The sequence below is a fragment of the Hydractinia symbiolongicarpus genome, chromosome 7 (genome assembly GCF_029227915.1).
Source record: "Hydractinia symbiolongicarpus strain clone_291-10 chromosome 7, HSymV2.1, whole genome shotgun sequence".
Classification (NCBI taxonomy): domain Eukaryota; kingdom Metazoa; phylum Cnidaria; class Hydrozoa; order Anthoathecata; family Hydractiniidae; genus Hydractinia; species Hydractinia symbiolongicarpus.
The window spans coordinates 7,657,390-7,681,303 of record NC_079881.1 but is presented as its reverse complement, the minus strand read 5'-3'; the positions used below and the strand labels follow the sequence as shown (position 1 = coordinate 7,681,303).

Genomic DNA, 23,914 nt, shown 5'->3' with positions numbered 1-23,914 from the left:
CATTTAAACTACAAAATACACAGTGTAGCATGCTAAAAATGTATAGTTAAGTAAATCTATGGCTAAGAATGTATCGTTTATTAAAAGAAAATGAAAAAAATAATAGCTTGTTCTTCCCAGTGGAAGGACCAAGGCCACTAGAAAGAAAGTGAAATATATTGTGTAAAATCTTCACGAAATTAGTAATTCTATGTAAAAAAAGCATAACTATTTCGCCACAAAGAGAAATACCCCACGAAGTGACATACGACACGACGAAACATGTGATCACACAAATAAGAGTAATACGCCACGACGAAAATCATTACGCTGCGAAGAAAACCACACCACGAAGGAAGATACGACACGACGAAAAGCATTACGGCGCGACGAAAACCATACACGAATATTGTCCCACATATGACTCCATAATATAAATGGCAGGCCAGGCAGGCTGTGATTGGCCTTTTTCTTGAATTTTTGTGAATGAAACATTCTCTACAAGAACACCCTTAAAAACTAGGCATGGCGAAAGAAAAAAATATTTAATATAAACTACTCTTCAAAATACATTTCAACATAATATACTATGAGGTAACTAAATTTCACGGAAACTAAATTAAACGTCCCTGTCGATTAAATGCCCCCACCCCCCCTAAAAAGTCAATTTTTGAATAAACGCCTCGGCGTTCATTCGATCATTTACGGTATTCTTTTCACGGGAATTAAGTTTGGTGAAAAGTTATTGAAATTGCGAATCCCAAATTTAGTTTCCACGAAATTTCGATTCATTTGAGAACAACAACAACTTTGTCACTAGGGCTATTTACTTATCAGAAGTGTATATAATAGCGGTCAGCCCCGATTATGTTAAGACTGTTGTACATAAACCGGCCTGTTGTGATTATGCATCTTTTATAAAACGCCAAACAAGAAGCCCTACGTCTTAAAGATTTCCGCCATTTGCAATAATCTGAAAAAGTACTAAACTTTGAAGAGGACTGAATAATATGGGGGATCAAAATCATTGAATATTCTAAAATTTTAAAATTCAATTTTTGATTATTATTGTAACTGTAAATCATAGCTAACTTAACTTACATAAACTTCATTTGTCTATAAGAACAAAATTAAAAGAAAAATAATAAACCTGAAAATTGATGAACAATAAAAACAAAATGAAAAAAACGGCAAGGCTGAAAATTTATCTATTTTCTCCTTTTTCTCTGAAAAACAACTTGGAAAATATCTTTAAAGGTGGCAGCAAATTGTTTTTTACAAATAATCAGTTACGAAATATTATTTTCAGACTATGTATTCTTATTTTTTCTTTTATAAATCAAAGATGGCGCATTATTAGACGATCTTCTTTATGCTACACTGCACGAGCTTTAACTTTCGATAACATACGAACTTCAAAATAAAGTATTGTTGATTGGATAATAAAGCAATTTGTTGCACTGTTAGGATTCTTATTGTCTTAAAACTCATTTTAGCGTCGTTCTCAGAAAAAAATCTGTCAAAACGAGGATTTAGGCTCTAGTCTGGATAAGTTTCGGACGTCCAGCCTAGCTGCACTGTCTCTATCTATCTATCTTCTCAGGCGATTTTAAAGATTACGCCTTCGCTGGCGGAAATCAGTAATATTTTTTGAACTGTCGTACATAATAAACCGGTCTGTCCTGATTATGTTGCCCTGATTATGTATTTTCTGCCCTGTTCCTAACCGGGACAGGCTGTTGTGCATAATCAGGGCAGCGTTTATTATCCGGGCAGAACAGCTCAGCTCCTTGATGTATTTTGTTGCGACATCCTAAACCTAATGAGAACTGTGTGCACCGCCAAACACTACGCCCTTAAGGCGGCTTTCCACGAGTTGAATAAGTGAGACACGTGTAGCAGGAACAATATAAAGATGGTAGATAAAATTACGGAGGAACATATAATATATGCTTGTAAACATGGAAGTTGACAACAATGATGAGGTCGGCAACAGCGCTGAGATATCGAAAGACGAGAATCAAGGTGAACCATTAGCCGTTGAAAGTATCTTTTCTTTGCACTGGCACTGCTTTTTTAAAGATGGAGTAAGATTTTTCGACCTTTTTCTATTTTTACAGGCTGCGTCCATGTCCCCCCACACAGGTTGCCACTACAAAAAACTTTCTCTGTGTTTACAACATACTACCGCGCAAAAGTTGGCATTATGGGGTAATTTCTTTCCAATTCAACCCAGAGAGAGAAAGAGACAGCTAGATTTAACCTACAAACCAGGGATCCAGAGATCATAAAAATTATTGGAAACAAAATAAAATTGAAGAGGCTAAAAAATCCTCCATTTACAAAACTTTTAGCTTTTCATGATTGATGTTCACTACATTGATCTAAAAACAATCTGAAAATTATAGTTATTATTTTCCGTTTTGGAGATATTTTCCATTAACTTTTTTCGTTGAATTACAAACCATAATTTGCTAAAAAATACGTCATAATTCGAAATTTAAAATCTTTTTTAGGTATAACATCTAGCGTATGATCCGCCAACTCCGTGAATCCGATAACTCCGTGAAACTGCTTTCGAAGACTACAACAACTTACCACAGCTCTGTCTACCATTTTTAATGAATGAATTCGATTTAGGGGGTTTGATACTACCACTTAATCATTTTAGGGGTGTCGAAACTCGCGCATGACAAAAATTTGGTGGTAAGTTCAGCTGGCTACACCTTTTTGTGATTTTCAAGTGAAGCGCGACGGTGGTCATTTTTGATATATATTGTTATCTCAGTTAATTGATTATAATTATGGTCATGTTATATATAACTTTTCTGAGGGTCCAATGATTTGAGAATGTTTTCTAATAAATATTTTAATTTTTAAAATATTTTTGCTAGTCATCAGAAAGCAAACGTGTTTTTCAAATTTCACGGAGTTGAAGGATCCATCACGGCAATATCGGATGATAGTACATGTCGGATCCGGCTTATTTGTCCACAAATAAATGTATTTTTTTTCTTGTCATACCCCCCGAACGGTCCGCGACAGATAGCGCTACGATAATAAAAGTTTGAAATAACCGATATGTTGACGATATGGATATAAGGACGTTAAATGTGTTTTTTTCACGGAGTTGGCGGATCATACGCTATCTTTAAAAGCCACTCACCCACCTTATAGCTTTTATAATTTTGTAAATGAAGATGAAAAGGCTAGCAGTACTAACACAAAAAATGAACATTGCGAAAAAGAGCTTTAAAGATTTTTAAAAATATCATCACTTTCGTATAGTTAAATGGTTGCCACAGGTGTTTTTCACATTGCGGATTATTTTTTATTTTTAATCTTTGCTTAGCTGGAGAGTTTTTTCCTTTTTATGACAATAAGTAGACATTTTTTAATATTTTATATGGCTTGATGTTGTTAGTGTTGTTCGCTTATAAAATTAAAACTTATAAAATTAAAGCATAAATGAAAGTCAAAGTGAAAAGTGATTTTTATTGGTCGGATAAAAACAAAGAATCATTAAAAAAAAAGCGATACAAGAAATTTAATGGTATTGTTTTTTACAACGTCAGTTGTGATTACGTTGTTACAAAATATACTCGTATCATAGTTTATTCCCAAGGTGGTAAACATTTACACCTGTTTTGATCTTTTTAGCACGTTCAGCTGGAAGACTAATGATGAGGATTGTGTTTTTTGGATAAAAGTCGCATTTCTATCCTATTTTATAAAAAAATAATTTCACCATTAAAAAGTTCACTTTTTTTATAAAAGGAGTTTAAAATTTGCAAAAAAACTATATTTTCCCCTTACTCACACCTTAAATCTTTATTATATTTTAAATGCTGGCTTAATCTTTGCCAATCGGCTAAATTTACAAGTGCATTTTCCTGTAAGTTTTTTTTTGTTAAGGTTTTAACTGTGAAGGTTTGACCATAAAAAATCCATTAATTAGGGTCTGTGCTCTAGACAATTTCTTGCAACATTCAACTGCCCACACAGTGTCATTTTCCAAATTTCCTTCACATGACTTGGTTAACCCAAGGGCTATGGTAACATTTACTCACCTATTTAATTGTTTTGATTTTGCATCAAGAACAATGGACATGGGCACGCATATTTACAGGTAAAAAATATAAACAACAGGACAAAAAGAATATAAAGATTATAAAGAAAAACTGATTTTCAACAGACATGATAATAGTTTTCAATCTTATATTCCTAAACATCTGTAACTTATGGCGCACATCGGATGCGTGTGCATTTGAATTTTTGGAATTGAAATTAATGTTTTACATTTGAGGCGGAATCTAGGCAAGTTCGTGAATAATTCAACAAAAAAGTGCAAATTTTATTCAAAAAATCTACCAAGCTTTCTGCTATGAAGATGTTGTATATTTAGTTCACCAATGATAGTTTATTGAGTCATTCTGTAAATTGTATTTGTGGTTGATTGTTTATAAGTGCTTGTATAATCATTGTTTATAAAGTATTTATCCTTAACATTGCTTAAGTTTTGCCTGTTATCAAAGAAGCTCAACAGCATCATGGACTTCGTCATGGTGACTATCAAAGATACAGGTAACGCTGTTAAAATGGGTTTTTTTTATTTTTTGTATGGTGCCCAAATTTACTATAATAAGTGTGGCTCAAAATTTTCTACCAAAACAAATAATATTTAAAATTTTAGCACAAGCATGTTCACACAACTCCTAAGGCACATAAATGTATGACAAATACAATAATATTTCTCGAATTAGTCAAAATCTAAAAGGACAATACAGGTAGATAGCAATAGGAGTGTGCATTATATATAACAGCATTTATTTCTTTGCTGCTAGTTCACCATGAAATTGTAAATTTTCCCTTTATACATTCAAAAACGTTGTCACCCTCGAAAATTAAAGAATGCATTTCAAAAATAAGAAAAAGGAGGGGAAAATTATGACCGTGGAATTAGGAATAGAACAGTACATGTAATATCGTTCCCAGCTCCTGCTCTTTTTATTCCAGTCTATTTCCAAAACAGTGCACACATGTAAATCAGCTAAGCACAAAGTTAGATCTTAGACATTCCACTTGCAAAATTAAACTAATAGGAATGTTAAAAGATGGAATATTGCCCAGCAATTTCTTTGCAGCGCTTGCATCAAAATATTATGGACATGTTTTCTTTGTAAATTTTTGCACATTTTTAAACTTCACATTTACAAAATTGATTAATTTAAATAAATACTATGTATATTTAAGCTCTTTGAATTTCAATCCAGATAACTCAACCCTTTCAGAACTCAAACCTTTGCATAGTCAAACTAATCCAGCAGTTCCCTGGGCAAAAAATACCTCCAATAACTTGAACTTACTTTTCCTTCTACAAAATTAAATATTTTGTTTTAAAGAGATGCAAAATGTTCGTCTTAGTATATTAGAGTTACCAAATGTCTATTTTTTTGTCTATTTTCTTGGACCTTAAATGTTTGAAATACTAAAAGTGTAGTGTATATTTAAGTAAAATCTGCTTCTTTCACAAAAAAATAATGATAATTAAGGTATTGTCTCCCTCTTTATCTAGCATTTCTTTTATTTTCTGAAAGTTTAATTTTGTTTCTAGACAATACTGCCAGCGAAGATTAAAACGGATTCGTAACTCACTTCATTTCAAGTTGGGTACGAGACATGGTTTCAAAGGAAAAAAGATCACAGAAGAGAATGCAAATGACTCGAGGTATGTTAGATAAAGTAAAATAAGTGTTTCAGGAAAAGCGTGCAATAGCATGTTATCCCCATACAAATTAAGGTGTCTTATTAATAGCACATGCAAAATATCAACATCTCTATTATAATACCTGTATACGTCTGTCCATCTGTCTGTCTGTCACGCAAAATGGTAGCTTAGCTGCACAAGTAGCAAGACGCACACAATATGCGGTATAACAAGGACAAGCAAACCTGTGGATTTTTCCACAGGCTAACAATTAGTATTAACAAATGTACCTGAGACATTTGATGTATGCTTTTTGCTGCACGGTTACTAAAATCATTCTGCATTTGCTTCTTTTTTATATGCATGTTGTAGAAAATATTACAGTTAAATTGCATTTGTAAAGGAATGTTATTCAGCTAAAAAAAAACCCAATTAAGGGTATTTTTTAGCAGTTTTGGTTTGCCTTACTATTTCTTTGCCTATTCTGAAAAGATAATTATGAATAATTGAATAATACAAATTAAATTAACTAATCACCTTAAAATAGTTTAATTTTTTACCCCAGTTTCTAAATGGATGAAATGGATCCTAGTTCTGAGGCACCAAAAAAAGCTTAATAGAAATGTGTTTTAAACTGGTGGTATTTAAACACTACAGCAAACCATAAGGCTATAGTGTACTGTTATAATCCTTTATTATGACAACAATCGCATGCAATTTAGAAAATACTTTCCTTATTACCTAATTTTCTTGGGAAACATTTAGTTAAGGTTTTAACTGTATGTTTTTGGATAATTTTTGCAAAGAAAATTTGCAGAGAAGGAGATACATATTGCTATATGTTGCATGGTTGTTGTATTTTAGATATCTTGCCATCTTGCTTATGGAAGCAGAGCGATGTTGGAGTGCAGCCATGGAGTTGAAACTGTATGCCAACACCGAACCTCGAAAGAAATTTCATATGGTGCGAAAGCTTGCTAAGGCGGCCAAGTATGCCGACGAGTTGAACAGCTTGTGTGGTATGGAAAAGGTTGATGCTAGGACGAAGCTGGAATCTCAAGTAAGTCAAGAACCTTTTTATTGCGTGAAAGATACTTGGATGTTTGCATTGTTAAGTACAGCGATAAAAGAAATGCATTGAAGACTGATTTCATGAGAAATAAGCTTTTGGGACGGTGTCATCGCTATTCTATATAAATGATAAAATATAGCAATAGGAATCCCTATGGAACAGTCAGTAGTAAAGTTGTGGCTTATTTCAGACATGTATTTTCGTCAATAAGCAATTATTGTTACTAAGCCTGCTATTGTGCTACTTGTAATATCTCTCAATAGAGCTTGTTTGTTCCATAGGGAGTATTTGTCACAAACTTAGGTCGTTTAGAACATTAGACTTTGCATTATGCAAAAACTATTATATTACTGGCAGCTGCGAGCAGCGTTGGAAGAATGTTTTTCTTCTACTTTAATGTTTCAATACAACTTTTTACGCAGGCGTATTCCTACTGGATGACTGCTAACATGAAATTTGAAGTTCAAGACTGGCAAACTGCGATTGATTTGTACACACAAGCCAGATCAATTTACGAGAAACTTGCTGGAGCCTTCATGGACGAAGGAATGAAAGCAATGTACATGCAGAGAGTTGACGAAATCAGTCCCAACATCCGATATTGTGCGTATAACTTGGGACAAGGAGGCATGGATATCAACGAGTTGATGAAAATGAGATCAAGTGCTGTTGGACAGGACATGCTTGCTGCTAAAATTGATGTGAGAATTTTTGGTTATTTTTTCCGGTCAATCTAGTTACCGAATAATCCATTTATTAATTATTGAGATGAGCAATTTAACTATTTTGAAGCATCAGCCCATTTTCTTTTGCTTGTCCTCCCACCCCCGCTTTTCACCCCTCACCCATTTTCTTTTATTTGCCACTATACACTATAAAATTGTAACTTCAATTGTCTTCATTATCTTTAGGCAGCAATTCAGGAAACTCGTGAGAAATTAGCCTCTTCATTTGGTGAAGTGACATGGCGAAACAAAACTGTGCCCATCAGGAATGAAAAGGCGCGTGTTTTTATCCTGCGTTATGAAGATAAGGACTCTGAATTGAATCGTCAGTCAACGTTTGAAGAAAAGATGGAAGTTTTTGATAATTTGATGATGGGTAGTAAGGACGCTTTGCAAGGAATTAAAGATGAAATCTCTGCTGAAATGGTAAAGCGATATTTTTTTAATATAAAGTGTCAAACCGAGAACATTAAAACTGCTTTACTATTTTTTTAACATGTTAGATATTTCTTAAAAAAACGTTCCCGTCTTCTTCTTTTTTTAGTTTTTCTAGGTCTAGAATTGTTTACATTCAGTTACGGATTTCATAAAATATACAAGATATTTTGAGTTAATTTTTTGTTTCCATTCTTGTTCTAGTCTTCAAAGAAGAGAAATGAGATTAATGTCAGCCAACTTCAATTCATCAAGACATACCTTTCATACCTGCGACAGATGTTGATGATATCACGTAACTTGCTTATGATTGACTCCATGAAGATGAAGCTGCCTGCGTTAATTGGGCAATCGAAACAAGCTGTAAAGGGGAAGACTACCAAACCCGAGGACTTGATCAGGTAGGATAATTTTTTCAATAAATTTTTTTGATTTTAAAATATTGTAGACACATAACATGCGCCCGTTTTACATTCGTAATATCTTTAGACATTTTTGTTTTTATTTCGTCGTCGGGAAATTGATAAAACCTCTACATGGTCAAAAAATTTCATTTCTTTGGTATACTCCACCGTTGAGGTGCTGAATAACGATAGAGTTGGTTAAGGATTGACTTAAGACATGACGAAGTTTTTTTTTTCAATCGCTTGTTTTATGAGTTTAGATTGTATGATGGTATAATCCAAAGTTTGGTAGAGACAACTCAGACGTTAGATATTGAAGATCGTGAAAGTTTGGAAGAAGAAATAGAAGCACAAATAAAGGGTTATAAAGCCTTTAGGTATTATACACTTCAAATGTTGTCGATTTCTGTAAGTAGCGCAATGTGGTATGTCACCTTACACTAATTCATCTCTATTGAGGGGACTCTTCTTGATAGTGAACAGATATTCTGTGCACCACCCTAATAAATTCTATAATATTTTGTTGCTTTGTATGTTTCGTATACGCTGCACTGCATCGACGCACGGTATCGAAACACTAAATTTAGAGCTAGCCAATCTTCCACCGTTTCAATCTAGTTTCTTGGAAGTCACTAAGATCAATAATATTAGTCCGTTACGTACTCCTTTAGTATTAATAAATTTTATTCACAGTTAAGCTGGGAATTACGGTAACATTTTATTTTGTTTGCAGGTGTTTTTACATCGCGCAGTCTTATCAAAGTTCAAAGAAATGGATCGAAGCTGTAGCTTTATACGATCGTGTTATCACTTACGTCAATACGGCCACTGAGAAGATCAAAGCTTGTCATAATGCTTTACTTAGTGTAAGAGTCCACCTTGTGTCCTTATGTTATGCCTTTTAAAGTGCCGGAAAAATGTGAATGTAGAGTAGCTAATTCGTTGATTTTCCGTGAGTTGATCGCTTCTAATCTACACTTCTTGGATAAGCGTGTAAAAAGTATAAGAATAAATGACTCTTCGAAAATTTTTGAGAATATTGCTTTTTCTTATTTTTTGCGCCACATTAATTCACCCAAACCATGTCCTGTTTGGAAAAACTTGGGGATCATGAACGGTTGCTTATTTTGACGAATTTTAACTTAAAATACATACACAGCTACAATTGGGAAAACCCCAAAAATCATTAAAACATCATCCTAAATTTTGCGCCTCCTTTTTCTTATGATTACGGTTATACACTTAGGTCACATGCTAGAACACTATTCCATAATTCAATTGCTGGCTTAATAAAAAACAGTGTCGTTTTCTCCATTTTTTATAAGACCTACAGTTGGAACACAAAAAATCACCGCACATGTTTATGTCACCACCTCTTGTCTATCGTTACGATATTTTCTTTAGGGTTTAGTTGAAAAATTGGAAAGCATTGCCAAAGAAGCGAAAGGACACAAGTATGCGGCTCATGCAGCTAGCATCTTAGGTATATTATTGACCTTTTATCTGTAGTTTTGCATTTTCAGGGTTTGTAGGGTTCCTAGGAAGGGTTGTATAAATAAAAACAGGAGGAAGAGAGTCAGATAAAGCGTTATTATTGTACGTGCTATCTAATTCTTAGAAAACTCCGAGGTGGAGAGTGGTGTTCAGAAGATGTCTTTAACAGATCAGGTAAACATATTGTTGTTGTTGTTATTGTTAATGTTCTTGCTGTTGCTGCTTGTGCGGAGATATGTCGTTGATAAAAGGTGAGGTACAGTAATGTTTTCAATCTTCAACTGACAGTAGCCGCTGTTTACCTCCCGTCGGTTAACTCGTAAGGCTGAAATACACGTTCATTTTAAACGATCATTTTTTAAATTTCTATGAACAATTATCCACCACATTCTCGTATTAACAATATAAAGTAGATAGCTACCTTATTTTTGCTGCCCCCTAATACAACCTCGGAATTTCTGCGGACGTATAAGGGCGTACCAAGCGCTCCAAAATTAGTCGCAACATTGTTAACTTGAACACTACTGTTTTTTCGAACGTTCGAGTTAACCACCGACTGTAGTTAGAGAGACCAAAAAGCAATCGGTTCCAATCTTCAGGTCAGTTTTGACGAATGAAATTTTTCCACCGACTGGCGTCAACAACCTTCCCAAGTTTTATTTTTTGGTTTAAATGTCTTGTGGTTTATTTACCTCTTTATACTTGTTTATCAGGTGCTGGTCGACAGATTAGAATCTTATCAAGAATATCGCTCTATACCCAAGAAACCACATTTAGTTCACTTTCCTCCAGAGCCGGAAGCGCTACCTTGTAAACCATTATTCTTTGATCTCGCTTTGAACCATATCGATCTGCCTGATTTGGAGTCTCGTTTGGAGAAGAAGAAAGAGGCTGGTGGTATAAGTGGATTTGTTAAGGGATGGTTGTGGGGAAATAAATAGATTTTTAAAAATTGTATCACCTAGAATTTTTTTTGGTATTAAAAGATGTGTCAGTAGTGTTATGTGCTTTTTGATATTCTTTCGATCTGGAGATGAAGTTATTTCTCATAAATTTACTTAGATACTCATTTGAAAGGCTTGTTATGGTTTTAGCCACAGGAACCATATGGTTCTATAAAGGTTGTAGGGGGTGAAGTATCTGCCGTGTTCGCACGTGCGAGGAACGTCTACAAAATGAAAAGGAGGGGAGTGTCTTTCAAAAGGTGGGTTACTTTTGCTTGCACGTGTTCCTAAAGAAAAACGTTTTTTTCAATTTTTATAAAAATACCAGCTACCACAACAATGCTAAAACGGTGACTATCAATGAAGTCGTTTATGTAAACAATGTTATTTTTCTTTAAATGTTTTTTTTTCAAGTGATCAGAAAGGATATTATAGAAGTTTGAAGTGATAGTCTGTAAATTTAAATAGTTCCTCCATCAAAACGGCCCGGAAAATTGCCATTAATTTTAGTACGGCATTGAGAGAAGATGTCGTTGAATCAAAAATAATCAAATTAACTTTTCTTCTGTCCCAGTGGGTAAACGTATGAAGTCTACATACAGCCTTCTGCAAGTACAGAGCTGTTCTGTCAGAACATCATAGGCGTAGAAGACCCTTGGGGACAAGGTTGAGTTGCGTTTTTAGCTCTTTTCTTTTTGCGATGGGCCCATTATGAAACAGCCCACAATAGTAAACTAAGATCCAACAGGCAGAAAAACGGGGCATGTGACGTCAGCAAAAAATAGTATCGTTTAAAATTTTGATCTAATCAAAATAAACTAAGTTTTAAGTCCGTTTGCGATCATTGACAAGTGCACTATGGTATGTTCGTAGTGTGTATGTCTTTTAAAACTGTGTGTATAATGCTTTAAAATTCCTATTTTTGATATATGCTGCGTCCAAAATTGCAATTTGTGTGTAAAAATAACGTATCACGCAAAGAAGAAACACAACTTCGTTACGTGACCTCGTTGTCTCTCACCAGCGCTGCGTTTATTGACAGAACAGATGAAAAGTTTCGGGATCAGATATAAAAAAGGAACAAGAGGTCTGGGGTAGAGGTTAAAGAAATAGCTATTTCTTGCTTGGTTTTTCATGTTTTAAAAATATTTAAATTGATTGTGTTCAAAGCTGTCATAAAAATCTTTTTGCACCACTTTAATCTGACCATCTCATCTATCACAACAACCTTGTCCCTAGAAAAAGTCATTCTCGATGCAACAAAAACATAAAAAGCCCTGGTAACCGAGGTTGAAAAACCATAAGCGTCATTGCGGCAAACTGTGACCTTTACCAGTTTAGACATTCTTCTGAAGTTTTAAAAGAAATATGTCGTACAAATTTTCATGTGATTGAGTATAAAATCACACACGAGAGTAACGAATATTCACTTCGTGGTGCAACAAGTAAATTTGATATATAATTTAATACCATTCTTGCGTCCTCTCTTGTAGCTGTATCTGCAATCCTAGTAAAGTTGAGACAAAAAACAGCAAACTTCAAAGTTCGCCACCACAAGTAATTGCATAGGCCATTTCAATTTATATTATGCTCACGCATTTTAAAGTGGGCAAAGTTCATTTGTCTATGTTCAGTGATCTTAGTTATTTGGTTGAGTCCAAACTCTTGAAATGCAGTAACTGTTGCTGGTGTCAGCATGATAATTTTTTAAAGAATTTTAGAGCGTTCGCGGGCCCCGACATGGGTGATTTCGTAGGGTGGGCGTTAAGAAAATGCGACGAGCACATTTTAAACGCGTGTATGTCGTCCGTGTATACAAATGTAGCGACTTTGTAGCCTGCTGGGTGTGGAGCATTTACCGTTTGAAGTGTTTGTTAATATTTGTATAACGACGGAAAAACTGCGAAAATAGCGATAGTTGTTTTCCCAACCAGATTGCGTTTTAGAGTTGTGATTTACACAATATACCTTATCAAGAAAATGTGTCCAGAACGTGTATTTTTTATTTGTTTGGACGGATTGTCGAAATACAAAAAACTGGACAAAAATGTATGAAAAATGGGGCTTTGTCATTGGTCGAGGTTAACGTTATTGTCTATTTATAACATTGTAATGACCTACGTGTCATTCAATGAATTTGGTTTGTAGCACAGTACAAACCGCAGAATACCGCCACAAATGTTTTCTGGTTCTCATGACAGAAAGACTGTTGTACTTCGCTTCCGTTTTCACCAAACATTTGTACAGTTGGCGAAAAGAGTATACTGAACATGTTGATGAAATCAAAAAGTTGTTTACGAGAGTTAAGCCATGTTCGTTTTGGCTGAAATTCAGAAAAGTAAACAAAAATGAATTTGTACTTGATGAAGACATTCCTAGGACCTGTTCTTTCTTATGTCTATCTAACCATAGTCACATAGTCTTTGTCCTGTGACTATGATCTAACAGAAATAGCGAAGCGCAAGTAAGAGACAAAAGTGCTGGGGACGAGGTTTGGCGACACCTAAATTTTACATTCAAAATAGGTCAAAATTAGCCGTACAAACCAAAAGAGCTTTTCTTTAACAAAGTTTACCACAGTGAACCAATCTAACACGATGGTAAGATCTAACGTTTGATTATTTGGCAATACAGCCAAAATGTGATTTTTTTTTGTTTTTGGCGGTTTATTTTTCAAATAAACAAGCTGTTAAGTAATCCGTTGTTAGCACGATGAACACGATAGTAAGATCCAACTTTTAGATTTTTTTGGCAAGCAATGTTTATTCACAAAAATTTATAGAAAATACAAAACACAAAAAGCCTAATAAACAAAAATTGTCCATTATTTACAAAAAGAACAATTTTGGTCAATCTTTTTTTGTAGCAATCCTCTGAAATGATTTTAAACAAAAACTGGAGAGTTTCAAAGAATTTTGCCCTTACTTAGCAGAAATAAAATAAATTTAAACGTCGGTATTATTTTACAGCCTTTATATTTTCAAAATGTTGCGATTTGGGTACCTTTGTGTATCCTTTCGCTTAAATGCTATGGCTGGAGGGTTTCTTTCCAGTATAAATGTAAGAATTGTTTTATTTAAAAAGTTTTAGCTTCATACTAACTTGTGAAAAAATAAATTTTTGATGAAAATATTTTAAGCTTTAGTTTGATTTCTCGGAATTTTAATTTCGCAAAATCGGCCCAAATTCGTGAGAAAAAAATTTAAATTGTCTTGATAAGTTCAAATAATCTCATACCCATATTACTCGACACTAAGTTGGTGTATGGTATTGTTATGTAGTGGAGACAAGCCACTTGACAACCTGCGACAAATGGACACAAATTTTAGGAAGTTAGTTGACAAATTATTAAATACTTGACATTTCACTGGCGAATAAATGTCCACTTTTTCTCGCACAAAGGATAAAAATAAATTAATGACGAAATCATGTTATTGTGTATTATTATGTGTGAGAATTCTCCTTGATTTCACTTTTTTTTTTACTATCATAACAAATATGACTTAAAAGAAGAAACATTAAAGAGAACTGGGAACCAGGTTTTCTTTTAGTACGGCGTTTAAGATACAGTGAAACCAACACCAGGTGCATGTCAGAATGATTTCTTTATGAGCACGCTTTCGTTAATCAACCACAATCCTGTTTAGAAAGTTATTGGAATAAATGCGCCTACAACTTCGAAGATAGTACCAACAAGCAATAATACTAGACTCGCTCACTTTGAACTTGTCTGTTCACTTCAAACCGTGCTAATTCTTGCTGACGTCAGTGTTGCCTATTTTCACATTTCCCAAAGCATAAACCCGGTCCTGAACCCGTGTAAAAATTCCCTGAAGAGTATAAACCCGATTCTGGGTTATAATCCTCTTAAGTGATAGATCCCACTGGAAGAAAGTCCGCCTAATAATAAATCCATCGAATTGATGTCCTCCAAAGTAATCAATCCATCGAATTAAACTCATCCAAACTATTAGAACCATTGAATTATAGTCCTCCAAAGTAATGAATCCATTGTAAGAAATCGTTTTATACTTTTACATATAAATCACTTTACATGTCTCGACATGTTAAAACCATACTGCTCATTCATCGACATTTATTTATTTTGCGGTCATGTACTTATGTGTAATAACATATCAGTAGGGGAAGATTAGGCAGGCCTAGACTTTAAAGGGAATTCCAATATGAACAAAAAATTTGTTAGTAATATGCTAGTAATGTATAATATTTCTCGGTGAGAAAAAGAATGTTAAAGAATGTTAAAGAACTACTATCTAGTGTTTTTCATGTCTAAAGCGAATAAAGTTTTTTATAAAGTTTTGGTAATACATTAAAGTTCAATATTCTACTTTTTTACTTCCGTTTAAGCAGCGAGCATATTTTGTTTGAGTAAATAACAAAAATTGTGTGATTCAATTGTACAGTGTATCACTTTCCCCAGAGCTCTTTGAGATTAAAACCTTGAAAGTAGTTTCCAGGTTTATCTTAAAGAGCTCTGGGGTCGAGAATGTGTCACTTTTGATGTTCGATGTTTCAAAACTTTAATTCCCACACCTTATTGACTTTCAATCTTATCTCCAAAAGGTTCAATTGCTGACGAGTTTCACTTATTCAGTTTTTCTTATCACGAGAGAAAACTCCCATGTCTTTTTTATCTCGTTGACTTGTTCATTGTTTATACCTTCTGGTCCAATGATATTATCGTATTTCACAGAATTTAGTTTTTCTGCAACAAGTTTAGAACCTGCTAAATAAATTTATCGACGTGGGAGGGTGGAGAGTGAATATTTGCATTTACACGATTAAAGTAAATAAGCATAGAGATTTAAACGTTGAAGAAAATACATCAAAGAAAATCAAATAAAGATGTTTAAGAAGATGAGATATATATGACGTCAAAGACAAAGTCAAGAGAATTAACATAAATTTTTCATTGCTTTTGTTGTTGTTGTTGTTGTTGTTTTTATTGTTGTTTTTGTTGTAATCGGCAGCAGCTGCCAGGAATACAGGAAATTGAATTAGTTATCTACATAGCTCAAAAGGAATAATCTATATCTTGTGTATAGAAGCGATACTTTGAGGCATCTTAAAAAATCGTGTCAATGCCATCGATATCTTTGTTTACACTTTAAAGCTTATAATCCAATCAATTCTATTTATCGTGCTGATTTATAAGATAAACAGCGACATACAAGCACGAAAATAAAAGAATTTTTCTTATCTCTGTTTTTGAAAACAGATTTGTCATTTTAGCTTAAAAGAATTTTCTTTGCATAGGTATTAAGTAAGAAAAAAAATACTGTCAGATTCTCAGTAGCTTAAACAACTCCATATAAAGTATTTTTATTGATAAATTTAAAGAAAAATATAAACGAATATTTTAAAGGTAAATCATAAGATGTATATATATATAGGTATGATTTTATCATACGTATTGTGATGTTTTCGTTGCCATAGTAATACAGGACATTGATATTAATCGGTTGACAATACATGTAATTACAAATGACAAAAAAATAGACGTAATCGAGGCTACAATAAAAAGGATACAATTAAGACACAAAGACACATGACAAAATATTTTAACAAGCCCAAATTTAAGATTAATTAAGTTTAAGTATAATTTCATGTCGAATTAATTGGTAAAGATTTACGATGCATGCATGTGTTTCATTATTAGAGGCGGCATCGAGTTTTGACGTATTAGCTACGAACCATTCTGTGTGTGTATGAATTAGCCGAATGATGATAAGAAAGGTGTATTGTTATATATTTATTCTTATTTAGAGTGAATGTTAAAATTGATCATTTTAAAGAAAATTAAAGTAGTTATGATAAGAAGAACAAACAAGAGAAGTAAAAAGAATTTAATTGAGTTTTGGCAATCAGAAACAGAAAAATCGTGTTGAAGATTTTTTATTTGAGTGCTGTGTTAGTGAAGAATGTAAATTTCATGTTATATCGTGTAAAAGACAAAAACAAAAACACGTACAATTTACAAAAAAGAGCAAAGAAGGTTTATTGAAAAGAACTGAAGTAGGAAAAAGCCATTTTAATTACATCAGGAGGAAGGAAACAGTCAATTCTTTCCGCTGTCATAGCTGCTATTATGAAGTTCCAGTTGTCATTTGCCGCCCAAGTTGTAGTTGGTTTATTAGTCATGGTTCAAGACGTTTTGTTATGCCCTACTGGATGTAAGTGTAAGCATACTTTAGCGTCGTGTCAGAACTTAGAATTGACGACAGCAAATCTTACTAGTTTAGCTAGGAACTTGTCTGAAAATACTATCGTCCTGTACCTTGGATTCAACCAAATCGAAAGCTTCCCATCACATTTGTTTTCAAAGTTACGACAATTACGAGAGTTGCATTTACGAAATAATTTTTTAACGCGCGTTCCCGACAATTCGAAAATGTATTTTCCAAGTCTAGTTGAGTTGGATCTAGAAGAAAATCAAATAGATGACATTTCGAAGGACAGTTTTCGAGGTTACGCTAATCTCACGACCCTTAATCTAAGGCAAAACAAAATAAAAATACTCCCGGGGAAGACATTCCAAGAAATGCAAAAATTACTGTATCTTTATATACAAACAAACTTAATCGAAAAAATCGATCAAGACACATTCTATGGGTTAAAAGGTCTTCTTTATCTTAGTTTGGCTGAAAATAGAATCAAGAGTATAGCTGAAAACAGTTTTGATGGACAAAGAACTTTAAAACAGCTGATGCTACATAGCAATTTATTGGAAGTGGTTCCAAATCATTTAATTTCCCAATCTAGTAGGATTCATATGATTGATTTGTCAATAAATCAAATCCGAAACTTATCCGAGTTTTCTTTTTCTAACATGAAAAATGTCGCACAGGTAGAAATTGTACTGCATGGAAATGTATTAGAGTCCATACCACTTTCATCGTTTACTCTATCAAAACGCTTAACGATACATTTATCGCAAAATATACTGAAATGCAACTGCGAGTTACTGGCAACGTATAAAACACTAACTCAACCTGAACGACAAATTATAATTAGTAACGCCGAGTGTGTCAGTCCTACTAAAATGAAAAATCGCATGTTATCAACAGTCTCTCAAACCGAACTTGACTGTGATCCATGCCAAGTGTATGATTGCTTGAATAATGGAAGATGTGTTTCACAAAATGGAAACGCAAAATGTATTTGCCTCGATCAATATGAAGGTACCTTCTGTGAACGTTCTAAGTCAAATCCAACTAAGCAAGTCCCTGTCGTGTGTTTAAATCAAAAATGTGCAAATAATTCAACATGCATCGCAATAAGTAACACAGAGTACGTTTGTAGATGTTCGGATGGTTATCTTGGCAAGTATTGCAACGAAACTGATGAAGAAGACACTCTCTCTTTGCCAACCTTGATTGCCATTATTGGAGCATGCGCATTAGTGTTAATTATTGTAATCACACTTGGCATATGCCTCTGCAGAAAAAAGAAGGTCACGAATAATAATAACTTTCTTTTGGATGAAGAAAAAACAGAAAAAGAAGAAAAAGAAGAAAATGTGTAAAAAGAGGACCAGCTACTATGCAGACAGTTACTCTTGTAGTCCGGTAATTTTACATTGATATCTAAGTTCGTTCTGCAATCTACACATACTCTTTATCGCGAAAGGAAATAAAGATGGCAGCCATACAGTGGCAAATCAACTTTGTCTATTTAATGTCGGGTTTTTATACACTTAAGTTATCATGCTTTGATAAAAGCTAGGAATATTTTACGTAATTTATTTTTGATAAGTAAAAAAAAAACAAGTGAAAGAAGATTTGTGTTTTTGATAATACCGTTCTTGTAGGCTCCTCAATATGAAAAAACTTTGAATCTAAAGACCCAAACCACCACGCAGCTATTTCTACGCAGATTTACGCAGGACAAAGAAAAATAAATTCAATTTGGTTATTAAAAATCTTTTTTTTACTAACGGAACATTAGTTAGAAAAAAAGAACCTCTTTCGCTGGAGGCCAATATAAGAAAAAGGGAGCCATTCATGATGCACATCCACGATTCGTCTTTATCGTTAGTAAACAACGTCACACGCATATAAACCTCGATGTGCTTGAAAAGTAGCTACTTCAAGAGGGGTTGCCAAATCAGTCATCTTTTTTGTTACTTATTCATTCTATATCGAGGTATTTAACACCACAACGGAGTGTTTGATCTCCACCTTTAATTGCTTTGATAGCAATTACTCACTAACTAGTCGAGTTGAATGAGGTTTCGCCGCCATGCCTAATTGCAGCAATTTTGAAGTTAAAAATCTGTTAGCCATCATGACACGCAGACAACCGTATGTAATGGAACTGATTAGTCATATAACGAAGTCACCACGTGCTTTGTTAGTCAAAGTTGACATACTTGTATTTCGCTATGTTGAAAGCTATGGAGTTTTCGAAAGATGTTTTTGATGGAACATTAAGAAAACTTTTACTCTGTCAAAATTTATTTCAAAGTGATTTTATATAGACAAAGATTTGACGTCAATAAAATTTTTATGTATCGTGCGTACATATTGGTTCCTCGTATTTATTATTTTATAGAATTTGTGCGGACCCAATCTCGTCTCAGAACTCTTTTTCATTTTTTCTGACAAGGTAATGCCAGTAAGAGCCTTAGGATGAGGTTGGTGTGGTACGGGTCTACTTCCTTTGGTGTTCCAAACTATGGAGAAAAAAACCTTTTACTATTCTCTTAGCTATAGATACAAGATGCCTTGGGGACAAGGTTGCCTAATTTTGTTAACTGGTTACTGAAGCTTAAGAGAGTGCGAATTGGATAGCACAGACGATGTTTCTGAAAAGAGACGATGACTAACCCCCTTGTTACTTAGCAACAGCGGAATTTTCATACAAAACCGCAAACAAAAAATTCCTATTACTTCCATATAAGGAAAAACGAATACTTTTGAAATAAATAACATAATTCAATGTATTAACATGCAAGGTTAAAAAAGAATCATCGAGAACGCCCTGTAAAATTTTCGTGTCTAATTGCTTGGTATCAGACGCGTAGCAACATAAGTCCTCTTAAATTCCTTCTAAAGACAGTTAAATTGATCACAAAGGTCATTGGTAAACAAAACAGGCTCCCTCCTACAAACGCCCTAGTATTTACGAAACCCCCCCTCCCCCCCCTCCACTACGGCTTTAGAGAGGAATGCCGGAGAAAATGGAACGATGTTAAAGTACCGATAAATATTGCCCGCCACGGTGAAAGTTTTAACCAATCACGTGGCGCGAGTATGCGCGGGCAGGCGCAGAAAAGGTATGAAAAGGGTGTACACGGGTATAATCCTCGATTTGATTAGTTGGGGCAAATTCTAATTACATTATCTGTGATAAAGCATTACGACCTATAGAATAATGATCGTTCTGAGATCATTAATCATCTTTTCAGCTAAATATTTTTTCTTTTCTATTTTATGATTTGTAATTGTCAATGAGCAAGACAAATCCGACGATATTATCACCAAAGGAATAAAGTCATTCATTGAAGCAAAGATTTTTGTATCATATCTTCTCCTTCACGTTTTCTCTTCAGAGAATAGCTCCTTTAAGCACTCCTGTTTGGCTGTAGAGACCGAGAGTTTTTTGCCCAGAGGGAGGTGGTCTTGCAAATGATTTACTAAACGAGGTGGCTAATTAAGTATTCGTGGTAACCACGCCTTAAAACACACTATTGTGCCCATTTTTATATATTGGTTATTCATGGAATTATCTTGTACCCATTCTCTCAAGCGTTTAAAAGACGGGTAATATATTAATTGGCACTCAATAATAGAGGAACCAACATGAGGGACTGACATCTGATAATTGAATGGTTACACTACCCAATGCTGGTCAACGTTTCGACTAAATACAATTGCAAGCTTTATTGGCATGGGCAAGGTGAGATTATTACCCAGGTAAAAGTGCGGCATCGATGTTTTCGAAAATCGTGCAATGTGATTGGTTAGAACTTACGTCCTAGCAGGTAATATTCCACGGTATTGCCTGCTACCATATAGCAACCGTGTTTAAAGTTTAAATATGGTAACATTAAATGTAAATAAACACGGAAAAAAGTAAACAAAACGCGAAACAGAAGTGAAACTTACTTTTATCTTTTAAAGAATTCAATGTTGTGGCTTGAAAACCTGCTGTGTTTACACGATATTCGATTTAAAAAAAATATTTTTTGTTCGAATGTACGTTCCATATGGTAATAGTTTCTACAAAGAAGTGGTTTCTACATCCTGCTTTTATAATGTTATATTTTTTGTTGTAAAATGCAGTACCCGGATAATAATCCATATAATAATTGTTTATTTCGGGCAATACCTTCGAATCTCCTCTATCACGTATTGCCCTCACAAGCTCGGGCAATACTTTGACGTCGGTCAACATTCTCCGGTATTGCCCTCGTAAACAGTTATTATAGGGTTATTATTTTGGGAACATGATGTGTGCAGGATCATTTCAGCCTTCAGAAAATTTCCTGTTGTAAACGTACAGAGTTTAAAGGGGCTACGGAACGGCTGTTTTCGACTTTAGTGACTTACACGAAAGTCGAACTGTAGGCGGTGAAAAACAAACTGGCTATTTTTCCGGCATGTATGTAATTTACAGACTCGAACATATGGATATATCTAGAATTTTTATATTCTCCAGCCTTGGGCATGTTATCATCCAGAAAGAGTCTTGCTGAATATTTCTTTATAATATACTTTTCGAAAAAAAAAATATTGAACCAGCGAGCAAAGTGCGCTGGTCCGTTCATTGCGCAAAACGCGTTTGACGGATTTTTAATATATGCGCAGGATATACGGAATGTGAGGGTTTTAACCGGTTCGTAGCCCCTTTGAATGGAAAAGAGGATAGGAAAGCAAAAATAGCGCACAAGGACATGCTTTTGCTATGTGACGGCCTGCTAGATAACTGGTATTTGTTAGTATTACAAAATATCAGGGAGAAGAGGTCGAGAAAAAAAGATTTATCCAAAGAAAAAGGCGGTGGAAGAAAAGATATGTGTATACTTCAACCTTAACAACCGCAAGAATCAGTGAATCGAATGCGATACAGTTTCTTGAAATGCCACCGAGTGAGATACCTAGAACAATTATCTGAAAAGACACTGACGCAAAAGCTGTTGATTTTAATGCACAACGACAACAAAACTATAACAGTATCAGCTGAAGTGAAGGATTAAGAGACCAGAGAAATGAAGCAACAAATCAAAGAAGCGAAAGAAGAGATTGGTTATAAATTCCTAACATGAGCATGATGGTGGAAATAGTGATTGTTAAGACTAACAGTAGGGATTATTCCGTCCACACTAACTCTTTTTACCCCCGTAATGATTTTGGGAATGGGCAGGTGGATGGACAAGAACAGAACAGCGATACCTTCCCCCTGCATTGTTAATTTTTGGAAATTTGTCAAGCCAGGACAATCTTATTTCACACCCTCCTACTATAATTATTCGAAGTTCTTGACACCCAGGATAATCTCAGTTTTTTGATAATTATTTCCCTGTTATGAATTTTTTCTTTCGTATGATAAAAGTAGCAAATTGATGTACTGAAGAAGGATCATCATCTTGTGCTATAGCACTAACTTGCTATTGGTTTTCTATTATAATAGCCTTTGTCTGTCTGTTCGTGCGTCAAAAGCAACTTGTGTTAACCACGCACGAAATACTAGCCCGTTAGCCCAGGGATGAAAACCTGTCGGCCTCTGCTGGCACAAGGACGGTCTCCCGCTGTTTCTATTTCTGTTATGGAAACACGAAATGCGATATATAAAGGACGGGCGAACCTGTGGATTTCTCCACGGGCTAACGACTAGTTAATAATATTGTTTATATTTGGACCATTAAAAATGTTGTTTTCTCGGATTTTGAAGATGCCCCATATTTCCAGTTCCCTAATACATATGCAACAGTTTATTTTTGTCGACGATGCAACACTCGTCATCATCTTCAGCAGAGGCCATGCGATGTTAATAATTATTTCTTTTTGATTCAAACGAATAGTGCTAAACTTCAACCTCGTCCCCGGTGCTTTTTAGGGTATTTTACATTAGAATGGTCCTAAAGTAAAAAATCTAAAAACCCTTGGTGAACTAACGATGAAAGAAGACATCTCATGTAACTCATGTGGCTGACGCGGTCCTTTAAAGCTTGCATGATATGTCATTGTAGCCTTAAGTTTTGGTGTATTTAGGTTTATTGTGGTGTTGTGATGAGAAGCGACGTTAAAGGAAAAATCCCTGTGGATGAGGTTGAGGGTAAATGTTACAATTTTTGACCCAGTTTTCCAACAAGATAAGCTACATTGAATTAAAGAAATACATATTTTTTTCTGTTTATTTTTCTCTTCTCTCTTTTCAATATGTTGATGTTTTTCCAATTTTTACGGTATATTTGGTATTAATATAGACTGGATTCTTGTAACTTCGTCCCCGGCACTTTTTCGTTTCTTTTTTACATCAGTATACCAGAAGAGAATCTGTCGAGGATAGAATTCTTGTGTTTTTTTCTGCAACATAAAAAAATAAACTTTCTTGTGTCAATAATTCGTATGTGCATCCTTTACTATTAAGTTGCTCAAAAAAGTAGACAGAGAACGAATCCTATTCTTTCTAACAGAAAATGATCTCGCCAATCCCAAGCATATACGCTCACCAGCCAATTAACACGCTGGCCATCAACATCGTTCCCAGGGCATTTTGCCAATTTGTCGACTTTGATTTATAATAACTGAATGTAAATCCAAAAAAAGCGCGAAAATAATTTGTTATTGACGTTGTTGTGAAACCCAAATGAACAACACCCGTAAACGATGTGTGTTTTGAAAAATCTTTTGTTCAAAAGTTAATTGCGATGCTTAACGATTGCTATAACAATTTTCTTCTTTTGTGGCTATCCTGTCGTATATTTTGATTTATGGCTATGTGGGTGTATTTAACCTCGCCTCTCTAACTGCTCAATAAGGGTGTTGTTAACAATATGGTAACTGCTATCAAAAACCAACCTTGTCCCCAGGATTTTTAATCTAAAGCAATAAGAAACTTGCAGTTGGCAATAAATCAATGGCGGTACTGCGACAGACGCACGTTTAACGACGCTCGGCATTTAAACG

At 34.5% G+C, this 23,914-nt stretch overlaps 2 protein-coding genes across 2 annotated transcripts; both read left to right on the top strand.

Moving 5' to 3' along the window:
* Positions 1–1,845: 1,845 nt before the first annotated feature.
* On the top strand, positions 1,846–10,819 carry LOC130649452 (signal recognition particle subunit SRP68-like). The gene is made up of 12 exons (XM_057455724.1): positions 1,846–2,025; positions 4,497–4,563; positions 5,594–5,707; positions 6,551–6,746; positions 7,181–7,459; positions 7,670–7,909; positions 8,123–8,319; positions 8,583–8,699; positions 9,056–9,188; positions 9,727–9,805; positions 9,941–9,990; positions 10,530–10,819. The coding sequence occupies exons 1-12, from the start codon at positions 1,929–1,931 to the stop codon at positions 10,755–10,757; spliced, it is 1,797 nt and encodes a 598-aa protein (XP_057311707.1). The 5' UTR covers positions 1,846–1,928; the 3' UTR covers positions 10,758–10,819.
* Positions 10,820–16,468: 5,649 nt separating this feature from the next.
* LOC130649129 (slit homolog 2 protein-like) lies at positions 16,469–19,298 on the top strand. The gene has a single exon (XM_057455346.1). The coding sequence runs from the start codon at positions 16,870–16,872 to the stop codon at positions 18,304–18,306; it is 1,437 nt and encodes a 478-aa protein (XP_057311329.1). The 5' UTR covers positions 16,469–16,869; the 3' UTR covers positions 18,307–19,298.
* Positions 19,299–23,914: the final 4,616 nt, after the last annotated feature.

Coding starts and splice junctions, on each gene's coding strand:
- LOC130649129 (XM_057455346.1), top strand. CDS start 16,870: ATGAAGTTCCAGTTGTCATTTGCCGCCCAAGTTGTAGTTGGTTTATTA.
- LOC130649452 (XM_057455724.1), top strand. CDS start 1,929: ATGCTTGTAAACATGGAAGTTGACAACAATGATGAGGTCGGCAACAGC. Junction 8,320..8,582: donor AAACCCGAGGACTTGATCAG/GTAGGATAATTT, acceptor TTATGAGTTTAG/ATTGTATGATGGTATAATCC. Junction 9,189..9,726: donor GTCATAATGCTTTACTTAGT/GTAAGAGTCCAC, acceptor TATTTTCTTTAG/GGTTTAGTTGAAAAATTGGA.